Here is a 10,996-nt window from a genome sequence, read left to right as displayed (position 1 = left end):
TAAGTGACTAAATGCTAATGCTGTTATTTACAGATCTTGAAATTCAAATCAACACACACTTCTTCAATTATATTTTAGTCTTTGCAGCAGCTATGTGGAAAGTCCATTTCCTGAACAAATTTTCATACATTCAATCACTGCCTCCCTATGCTGCTGTTTATTGTTGGGGGTTTGATAAATATAATTAATCATACACAACATTCATTGTTTGTTTATTATACACTGATATGAATGTAAGAAATTATCATATAATTATTTGCATGTTTGCTTGATTATAAAAATATTAACATCATTGCACTCCAAAAGAGATGACATAGAGGAAAATATGTACATACAATTAAAGTATAATCTGGCAACTCTTCAGCTTGAGAGTAAACTCTTGGTCTTAGTTTCTCTCTTGCTTTGATTAGAATCCACTGTTCTTTGGTGACCGCCTAAACACATGTGTTGCATTGTCTCGTGCAGACTATCGTGTTTACTTGCATTTTGCTAATTTGATTTGTCAACTTATATTTCATAATAATGTGCCATTTTTGCCAAAGCTTCAATTTCATGAAAATATGCTTACATTTTTGTGGGTATGCACCAATGCTCAGTACTGACTGGTGGTACAACGGGTGTATTGGAACCATCATTTTTGCTATCCAAAAATGAACTAATGTACTTCATACAAGCTACTGCCTAATAACTGAGCTGGTTGGCAAGCAAGCAGATATTTTATTTTGCTTACGTGGAAATGGTTTATCATCTCATGTAGAAGATGGAAATGGACGATGATGGTTCACCTGAACTTTTAGCAGCCACTGTACAATGCGTACAAATCTGCTCTTTACAGGTAAACATCAATGAAGTCTTGTTACACCTCTCAACAAGAGAACCAAGCACCAGGTATAAAAATAGCCAAAGACAGGCTCAGTCATTGCAACCCCTTGCTCAGCTGATGTCCACAATATTTGTTAACACTTTCAATCATCCCTGTTACTTTTAGTGCTACCAGGGATTGTGTTTTTTTTCTGTGTGTGATTTTCCCTTCTTGCTGAATCCTGATTACACAGTGTCAGCCTTAACAACTGGACAAAACAATATTGATAGTGGATCACCAGAGCACCCTGTGTCAAGAAAACTACACAAGACAAGAGTACAGAGTTGCAATGACAGATAAATAACAGTAAATTTTGGTGTAAAGTTGGTCTAAATCTGTCACCTTAGGACCAGTTGTATTTTACCATATCACTTATTCACTTCACATTCCATTAATTATATTTTGGCAAAATCATTTTGGCATCCATTACACAAAATGCAAGAGAGAAGTGTTGTGTTTGATATGATTAAGTGAAGGATGAAAGTAGAGTTAACACATTAAAACAAGTAAAAAACAGTGCTACAGAAATAATAGTTTTAGGAATGGTTTAGAATGTCTAAGTTTTAACTAAACATGTTTTAAAGTGACTTACACCACCTTAATGGAGTAGACAATGTGTCCCTGATGCATTACACCTCAAAGATTTGTCACATTCACCCCGGGGAAGAAAAGAAAGGTCAAAGGCATATCCATTTAGGTAACAAAAAGCATATTAATCATTTAAAAAATATCTGAAGCCATCTCCACCATCTATAAAGATTTGGCTCATCTTACATACATACCCCATATTAAGTAAGGCTGCTGTTCAAACATAACCCACCATTCAATTTTTTACACTTTTTTTCATCAGATTTATGTTGAAAAGATGATACAAGATACTGGTTAGCAGTTAACTAAATTCAAATGTTTTAAACAAAATGAGGTGAAAATTATGCTAGGAGTTTTTGCTACAAAGAATGGAACTTTTGCAATTATTGCTCTACATTTGAAATCATCTATCATGCAGGGTCCAGATATTCATAATGAAAGAAAAGATACTTTGACAACCCTCAAGATACAACAGAATCATACAGACCAGAATTTTCTCTTGAGAGCTTGGCCAAGGTAGTACACGCTGCTGCTTCAGACTTCAAGTGCGTGTGAGTTTGAGGGGGAAAGTTTCAACCACCAGGTGGTCATTATCAAATATTATCACTATGTTCAGTTCAAACTCTGAAATATTAGTTATTAACATTAATGGTGCATACTTATACCATATTTATAAATATTGTTAGAACTATATGCTTTACACTTGGATTTGGCTCAAACATGTAATAAAGGCAAGTTTTAAATTTCTCCTAAAACCATACTCCTTCCTAGTACCAGAATTACTCATAGGTAAACAAAACCTGATGTGGCCTATCCTGCCTACTCAGTAAATACAATACATGCCACTTATCTCATACTGTAGAGCATTGAACTCATGATTCACTGAATGATTTCTATGTGGTAAAGTATACAGATGTATATAGAAGTTACTAAGGGTAGGGCATGAAGGTGACTATATGTAAGCATTTATGAACTCCATGACTGCAGTACTTACCAATCTTGAAGTTGGGAGCTATGGTGGTGGCACAGGTAAAGAGGCGAGGAAACAACATGTACACAGGGATGGAAACTCCACGGCAAACATCTCCCTCCCCAATCTGAATGTTCTGGATCTCGGATGCTATAAAAATAAGATAATTCAACATAATTTCATAATGTTCTTTTGAAGATGATGTTCATTTTAGTTTTTTTAATCATTTTGACATATGCAATATATGGAAAAGTTGAAAATGTACTGGTAACAAGGACACAATGAAGTGAATATTGAGGCATGAGAGACAATGGGGTAGGGAAGGTCATCATTGACTGTACACATCCTTAAAGATTTAATCAAGAGAAAGGCTTACCTTCCTTGCTGTAACCCTCACTAGAGCCACAGGTCTCCAGCCTCACAAGCTGGAGCTCAATGCTGCTGATGCCTCGTTCACACTCACAAACAGTCAGCTGCAAAGACAGTCCAGTCACAAAATAATGAAGACATTCCACCAGTTCTAGTTGTAATGAAAGTAAGCAGACTGTGTGGATGAGGGACCAAGAGCACAGGGTATAAATGTAAAACAATGCTTAAAACTTTCACAGCCTACTCATAATTACATTGACTTTATTACTTTATACAGCTGAAAAATGTTTGCTTTCAAACATTTTACAGGAATTTCACATTTTTTTTCAAACTCATTCTCTGTAAGAGAACAGTTAACAGCAAATACTTATATACCAACTTCTCCTGTCAGTGGCTTTGAGAGCGGACAGTTGACAGAGTCGAGGTGGCCTCGCACTAAGAACTGAGGGATGCGCGCACGATCACGGACATTCTGCAGAGTCTCTGGGCGGATTTCAAAGTTGACTCTTTCCATAGGTTCCTTCCCTCCAGTGCCAGTCTGCAACAGTACATTAGACTAAATGTAGAATCAGTAATGGTAACTAGATGGGTTACACATACAAATGCAAAAAATAGTAAGAGATCCTGCCTTTCATTTCATCAGATGCCCTCCTCTTACTGACTGTCCTCTGCCACAAAGCAGCTTCCCCTGCTATCTTATGTCACTATTTTCAAGCTAACTGGGGTCAATGTTAAAAATTGGGTCCCCTTTCGACACTTTTTGCCCTTAAGCACTTATCTAAAGGTTACTCTTTTTTTTTCCCAACTCCTCACCTTGTCTTCGGAGAATGGGATTACTGGATAAGGAAGGGCAAATACACACCTTGTACTCCACAATGAACTCTTGTGACCTATTGACATCTTTGGCAAGGAGGCTGCGCTTGAGGTCGCAGCGTAGACAGTAGTGCACAGTGATGTAGATGCCATGATACGTTTCGTAGAGAGTTTTGGAGGAAGAGCGTAAAGTCAGCGGCAGCTCAAATGGAATTTCTGTCTGTCCTGCAGGCAACTTTCCAGACTTAGCAATCTCAATCGACTGATTGATCAAGGGGATTGGCTGAAACAATGATAAACTTAAGTGATGATTCTAATACATACTCGAAAGTTGATAAAATAACAAAAAATATTAAAACTATATAATGTACTGCATCCAAACCCTTCAACCTGTTTGCATAATTTGTTTCAGAAAATGACAACTAGATCGGGTGGTACTGTAAGCTATCATGTCCAGATGTTCTCTCAAACTAGAAAAAAAAAATTAATAATAATAATAAAGCAAAAAAGTCTACTTTAGTAAGTCAGCTTAAAATGTGAAAACAGATACTTGAATCCCTTTGTGACGTACATGATACCAAAGATCCCAATAGCATCTCATGAAAGCTACACCACAGGTGTACACAGAGGTTCTCAACTTACCTTTGATGAATTTACGATGGACTCAAGTATGCCAGCACTGCGGGGTGAGAGCTGGAGGTTCACCATCCCATCTATGGTGAGGGTGATGCCATCGTGTCTGGTGTCAGAGCGGCTGTCCACCATCACCACACCACTCACCACCTCCTGCATGGAGTAACAAATGTACACTCAGTGACCCAAAAAGGACAGGCTCATAAAGTTGGGGGCACATGCAATAGCTATGAATGATTTTGGTGCTCATATCCATCTCACTGTCCCTTGATTCTGTGGTGGGTAAGAACTCATTACCTCAGGACACAGGGCAGGTGTGGCATCCAGGTTACCATAGTTCACCTTCTTCAGGTGTAATGCGGGGAAACCCAGAACAATCCATCCTCTTAAATAATTAAGGTATTAACTGTGAATTAGGTGATGGTGCGGCAGGGCAGACATTCAGACAGACAGACGAACCAGTGATGGGTCAGCATCGCGTGGGTTTGACTCATAGTGAAGGTGCCGAGGATGGTTAAGTTAGGTTTTTCTTTTACGGGGAACAACGAGGAGGAATTTTTCACCAAGTCACGTGGGAGAGAGGAACAGCTGTCTCTGAACTCCTGAGTTAGCGGAACAGACCAAGTATCTGTAACTACAACCACCATTCGGTATGCTAGTTTAGCCGGCAGCCACGCCAAAGGGGGGGGAGTCGAATTATTGAAGGCGCTGAGAGCTGCCTATCAGTCAAGCCTCAACATGTGAAGTTAATTCCAACAGACAGTGATTATTTAGTGTGTTACAATGTTATTATTATACCTATAACAGTTAACTGAGTCAAGCCTCGCCTCTCCTCACGCCAGGTTCCCTACTGACTGGGCGGTTACCCCTTTGTTGTGTTAATATGTAAAGTTCCCCCTTGTTGAGCTTCCATGATCACCCTCTGGTATCTTAGACCCGCACGAATGTCTCATCCCATGATTAACTTAGTAATAGAAAAGGATAATTTTTTTTTAGTATCATTTGTATAGTCCAATGGTTGTGGGAATTCATGACCACCTCCTTGGTGTCCTGAACCCCCATGACTACCGTGCTTCCATGATCATCCCTGTGAACACATCGGTGGTAGGAAACATTTTCAGTATTAATCATGTATCACTGAACCCTGATTAGGGTAGCTGTTATTTAGCAACAGTTAGGTGTTTAGGCTATGGCCAGTGTACCATATCTTTCATGTAGTTGTAATAGTCTGAAGAGATGAGTGAGCCCTTTAAGGTGAATAGGAGTGATGAGTGATAATTATTAATTAGGATTGTTACTTAACTTCAGTAAGCTCGCTACCATTACCAACAGAATGATGAATTGTAAATACTATTGTTAATTAACTTCAGTCAGCTCGCTACCATTACCAACAGGATGATGAATTGTAAATAATATTGTTGCTTAACTTCAGTAGGCTCGCTACCATTACATACCAACATAATGTGAATAAACCTCATAATTTAACCTTGTGTTGCATCACCCTAACAACTATGAAACTCACTTGATAGTAACATATTAAAAAAACAGAGGATTGAAGCTGAAGGCAACACACAGGTACCCATTTATAAACAAGCCCCAAAAGGGAGGATGAGTGAGCTGTGTACCTCGACCCACAGACTCATGGCTAGGCATGTTAAACACTAGATGCTTTACCCAAAATGTTAGCTATTCCATATCATCAGCAGTATAGCTAAGGAAGGAAAAGGGGATGACTATTTCAGAATACTTCAGGGTGCCTAATGGATAAGAAGCCGTATTACAAGTCAAACCTGAAGGGTTTCGGATATGAGGATCATTGGGTGTTGGTATTACAAGTGACATGCCTAGTTTGGGTTCAGCCAGCATTACTGGAACGATCAGGAGAGATTCATAGGGTGGATCCCCCCATCCAAAGGCTGCTTCCCAATGAATGAAAACAGCGAACATATTCATCCATTTCTTCACAATGATTCTCATTAGCGATGTTTTTTCATGAAATTATCATGAAGATGTCAAGAAAGATACTAGTATGGGTCCTGATGGTATCCATCCACTGGTTCTGAAATTTTGTCAAAATAATCTGGCTTACCATAATTTTATATACCTTATTTTTACAAAATCGTTAAATACTGGACAAGTGTCCTCAGCATGGAAAAGTTTTAACATAGTCCCTATATTTAAGAAAGGTTTGCATTCGAACCCTTTGAATTACCGTTCTGTGAGTCTAACATCTGTATGCTGCAAGATGCTTGAAAGAATCATTGTGGAACAACTTAATCTTTACTTGAAAAATAATTTAATTTTGTTTGACTCTCAGTTTGGCTTTAGAGCAGGAAGGAGTGTCAAAGATCAATTACTCTTGACATGATGAAATAAGTCAGTGTTGATGCAGGAGGTACAGTTGACCTAATCTTACTTGATTTCACAAAAGCCTTCGACACAGTTTGCCATTCCATTTTTATCACTAAGTTACATCATTTGGGTATTTCTAGTAACATATTGTCTTGGATCCACAACTTTCTTACCGAGAGGAAAATGTCAGCTGTTGTTGACGGTTATTCTAGTGCCTGCAAAAGTGTGATGAGTGGTGTTCCGCAACGTTCAGTCCTGGGTCCCGTTCTTTTTCTTATTTACATTAACCATCTGGCCTCATCACTTAGCCAATATAAGATCTTTGCTGATGACTTAAAAATTTATATGAAGGTTCAGAGTAATAATATTTCCTCTACAATCAACTGTATAGCTACTTTTCAGCAAGATATTGATGTACTGAATGGAATGGCAAAATCATGGGGTCTTAACCTTCATCCAGACAAATGTGTGGGTCTAAGATTTGGCAGAGATATCCCTCCTGCTGGCCTTTACGACCAGTGCTTCATTAGTGATATTCCTATCCCATTCACCACTCTGAGCAGAGATTTAGGGGTAATGATTGATACTAAACTGAAATTTCATGACCATATTCGTTCTGTGGCTTCCAAAGTGGGTGGTGTGGCTTCCAATTTACTGAAATTAACATTATGCTGTTCTCATGATTTTATGATGGCACTGTACACTACTCATGTTCATCCTCTACTTGAATTCAGCTCAGTTGTGTGGAACACTGGCTATATTGGTGACATTAAGCTACTAGAGTCAGTCCAGCAAAGGTGGACCAAAAACATAGATGGCCTAGAGAACTTGTCCTATGCAGACAGGCTTTCTGCTCTTGATCTTTTTTCTGTTCACGGGAGGTTATTGAGAGCTGATTTGATTGAGTGTTGGAAGATCATGCATGGTGTTTCCCCCTTTGACTCGACTAGACTATTCCAGCTTGCTCCAGTTGTGGGTACAAGAGGTCATGTCTTCAAACTTGCTCATATTTGTTGTTCCCTTGAGTGTCGTCGTCGTTTCTTCCCAGTTCGTGTTGTTGGCTCTTGGAATACTCTTCCCTCTGCAGTTGTTGAGCTGAGAGACCTTGGTGCTTTCAAAGCTGCTCTAAAAGATTTTCTTGGCCACAAGCTTTACGACTATTATCCCTGACCATATGAAATGAATTCCCAATGCACTTTCCAGCCTATGTCTTATTGGATTATGTTCTGTTGTTTGATGAGCTTGGATAGGCTGGCACATTGGTTGGTGAGACCTTTCGGTTCTTTGCCTGACGGTTTACTCAAGCATGGTTCATAGGGAAAGGTCATCCAGGTAAGAAAGCCCATTATAAATTTACAGGATCAAAGAGAAGCTACGGTAAACACTGAATGGTTCCCTCGTGAGTATGAGGCAATCATGTGACAACACACAGCAGCAGATTTGTGCATGACTGCTGTGTATGGAATTAGGAGTGTTCACGACGCTTTCAAAGCTGCTGCCATTTTAAGATGGTGTGTCATGGGATTGTTAGTCAAGGTTTCAATAGACCAATCAAACACAGGAGTGCAGAGGGCCTTTTAAAATATTACAGAGAATGGAGCCCCATTTGAACTGCTTGAGAAAATGTAAATGGGGAGGACTTGGCTAAACACACATTATGAGTATTGTTACATTCTATCCTTACCTGAGCATTTGTATGATGTATGCCTTATGTCATAATTCTTTTCAATAAAATAATAACAATTTCATTAGGCACTGTATGCTTTAAAATCATTCAAAAACTTAAATATAGGGTAGCCATTGGCCTGAGTGGCTCTGAAAAAAATGCATTTTGATGATTTTGATAATCTTATTCACCTGTTTATCACATCGGTTGATATCCTGTAAGTCCCCCAGCCGCTGGCCCCTGATATGAGTGACTTGTAATGCTGACATTCGAAACCGGATCTGTACTCCCTAAAACAAACCCTGTAGGAACCCAAAAACGATCGGATTCAACTTGTAATACAACTGAGGAACCCAAACTCAGAGAAATAAAATAAATACAAAATGTCAGTATTAATCTCATGAGAGATGGCTATCATTATCTCCATATTAGCAGTGGTGGGCACCGCTAACCAAAAAGTTAGCTTTGCTAACTGGTGATCCACTAACTAAAAAGTTAACTTCGCTTACGCTAAACTGATAAAGATTAAATAAATTAGTAGAAGCTAACACTAACCGTTAACTTTTTATATATGGATTTAGCTTCGGTTTAGTGTTTTGACTCTAAAACCCTTACAAACAGACCTAGTAACCTGAAATTTTAATATGTTGTAGCTTAGACATAGTTTCCTTAATAATTGTACAATTACCCTACTTTAAGGCGTAATTTACCCAAAAGCAGAAGCCTTGGAATTATTGCCCCATGTGGCTCAACTGGTGCTGTGTCTGCCCACAATGGACAAGAACAAACCTGTATGAATTTTTCAGTGGACTTTAAGTTAGCGGAGGAGGAACTACATTTAGCGAAAGCTAATAGGTCCACTAACTGTTTCCAAAGTTAACGAAAACACAAATCAGCTAACAGAAAAGTTAGCTTCGCTAATTAGCGGATTAGCGGAACCGTGCCCACCACTGCATATTAGCCCTAACATAGCCATACCTGATTTGAGCTCTGCTGCTAAAATGCGATAAACAAAAATTAATCCATCAATATATCCGGTATAGTGTTTGCCCAAACTTCCCCCTCTCACCCAAACCAGGCTGAGGGACCTGTGGGAATGCGGGGTTTTCGGTGGGAAACACAAAATGCGTCGCAATGACAAAGTTTTTAAGTTAGGGGTGGTTTAAATAAGAACATAAGAATGCAGGAGTCTGCAAGAGGCCGGTAGGCCTGTACGAGGCAGCTCCCATACCTAGATAAATAATGCGCAGGACACCTGTATAGGTGCATGACACAGTGGCTCACCCCGGGGTGGTATATTTTGCTGGACCTCTTCACTTGAATGTCAACTGTGATGGACATGATGACCAACGCGGAACACAGCAGACACGCCTTCAACACGGCTGGGCGGGCGGCGGCGGAGCGGGGAGGCGTGGCCAGGCCTGTCAGCTGGTGGCCCGCCGTGTGTGGCTCGCTTCATCTCCGTGGGACCTGCGAGGGGAACTGCTGTACCTTACCTGTACCTTAATTAGTCTTTTTATGGCTCTTTGTTCTTAATCTTTTATTGTAGGTCTTGTAATGATGAAAAAGGAGGCTATGAGATACCCATACAATTCAGGTAATGACGAAAAGGGCTTGTAACCGATGCACATTATCCTCTTTGCTGCTCTTCTGCTGGTTATAGGCCAGTATTTTCTTTTATTTATTTTAGGTGCTGGAGTGGGAGAGGGCTTCGACATACGGTGTTGTAACAAAGCATCTTATATCTGCAATCTTATTACTCCTTGGTCAATGATCGAGCATTTGAACTTATTAAACTTGTATAATTTCTTACTCATATTATGGCAGGAGTGTTGCTCGCTATTTTACAATTAATCGTCGAGGTGGCTGTATGACATCCATGAGAGAGACAGCGTTATTAACCATAAGAAATGAAAAAAAAAAATGAAAAAAAAACACTGGCAGATAGAGGGGGAAAAAAAGTGCAGCCGAAACGCTGCTGTGCCCTTGAAGGAAGAATAATTTATTCCTCCAAGGTTGTGCCCAAATTTTCCCCGTCCCGATTCGTCCCGCAGGAAGAACATATAAGAACACATATAGGAAACTGCATGCAAGAGGCCGGCCCGGTGGCCTACACAGGGCAGCCCCTCCCACTATACTCACCAGGGGTGGATCAAATACAATTGTATTTGTATTTGAATTGTATTCAAATACAATTTTAATGTATTTGTATCTGTATTTGTATTTTGACATCCAGAGAAAAAAGTATTTTGTATTTGTATTTGTATTTTGGCACCCAGAAAAAAAGGATTTTGTATTTTGGCACCCAGAAAAAAAGGATTTTGTATTTTGGCACCCAGAAAAAAAGGATTTTGTATTTGTATTTATATTTCGAGTCAAAACCATTTGAGGAGGATAAATACTGTTAAGGAAATAGAAAAAGAAGTAATGATAAGCCGCGTTAATTAATTAAGGCGGAGGAGGAAACAATTAAGTTTGAAGGCGAAGGAGGAAAGGATTAACGTCAGATCACGGGGAAAGCGGAGTAAGGAGAACATTGAGGAAAAAAAATAAGGGTGGGGAGTAAGGAGGAAATTAACCTCAGGTCACATGGAGGAGGAGTAGGAGAGTAAAGTACGGCCCTTAAGGAGTAACTGAGGGATGGGTGGCTCGGGAGAAGGATCCGACTGCAAAAATGTGTGACGTCACGGAGATGGGAGGCATAGGGGACGAGATGACGAGAGACGACGAGAGAGACAGTAAA

General features: G+C 39.7%; 1 protein-coding gene across 3 annotated transcripts; it reads right to left on the bottom strand.

Moving 5' to 3' along the window:
* Nucleotides 1-200: 200 nt before the first annotated feature.
* LOC126995285 (vacuolar protein sorting-associated protein 26C-like) lies at nt 201-9,701 on the bottom strand. 3 transcript variants are annotated; one of them, XM_050854781.1, is made up of 7 exons: nt 9,538-9,701; nt 4,245-4,388; nt 3,652-3,885; nt 3,169-3,327; nt 2,797-2,893; nt 2,445-2,570; nt 201-2,074 (listed from the first exon to the last, which is right to left on the bottom strand). In XM_050854781.1, the coding sequence occupies exons 1-7, from the start codon at nt 9,592-9,594 to the stop codon at nt 1,992-1,994; spliced, it is 900 nt and encodes a 299-aa protein (XP_050710738.1). In that variant the 5' UTR covers nt 9,595-9,701; the 3' UTR covers nt 201-1,991. The 3 variants fall into 3 exon arrangements, with proteins under 3 accessions (XP_050710738.1, XP_050710733.1, XP_050710746.1); XM_050854776.1 differs by lacking the exon at nt 9,538-9,701 and adding an exon at nt 8,445-8,559; XM_050854789.1 differs by lacking the exon at nt 9,538-9,701 and adding an exon at nt 6,761-6,897.
* Between the last annotated feature and the right edge of the window lie 1,295 nt (nt 9,702-10,996).

This window comes from Eriocheir sinensis, chromosome 1 (genome assembly GCF_024679095.1).
Source record: "Eriocheir sinensis breed Jianghai 21 chromosome 1, ASM2467909v1, whole genome shotgun sequence".
NCBI classification, from domain to species: domain Eukaryota; kingdom Metazoa; phylum Arthropoda; class Malacostraca; order Decapoda; family Varunidae; genus Eriocheir; species Eriocheir sinensis.
The sequence above is the reverse complement of the archived record's forward strand: the minus strand, read 5'-3'. Positions and strand labels throughout refer to the sequence as shown.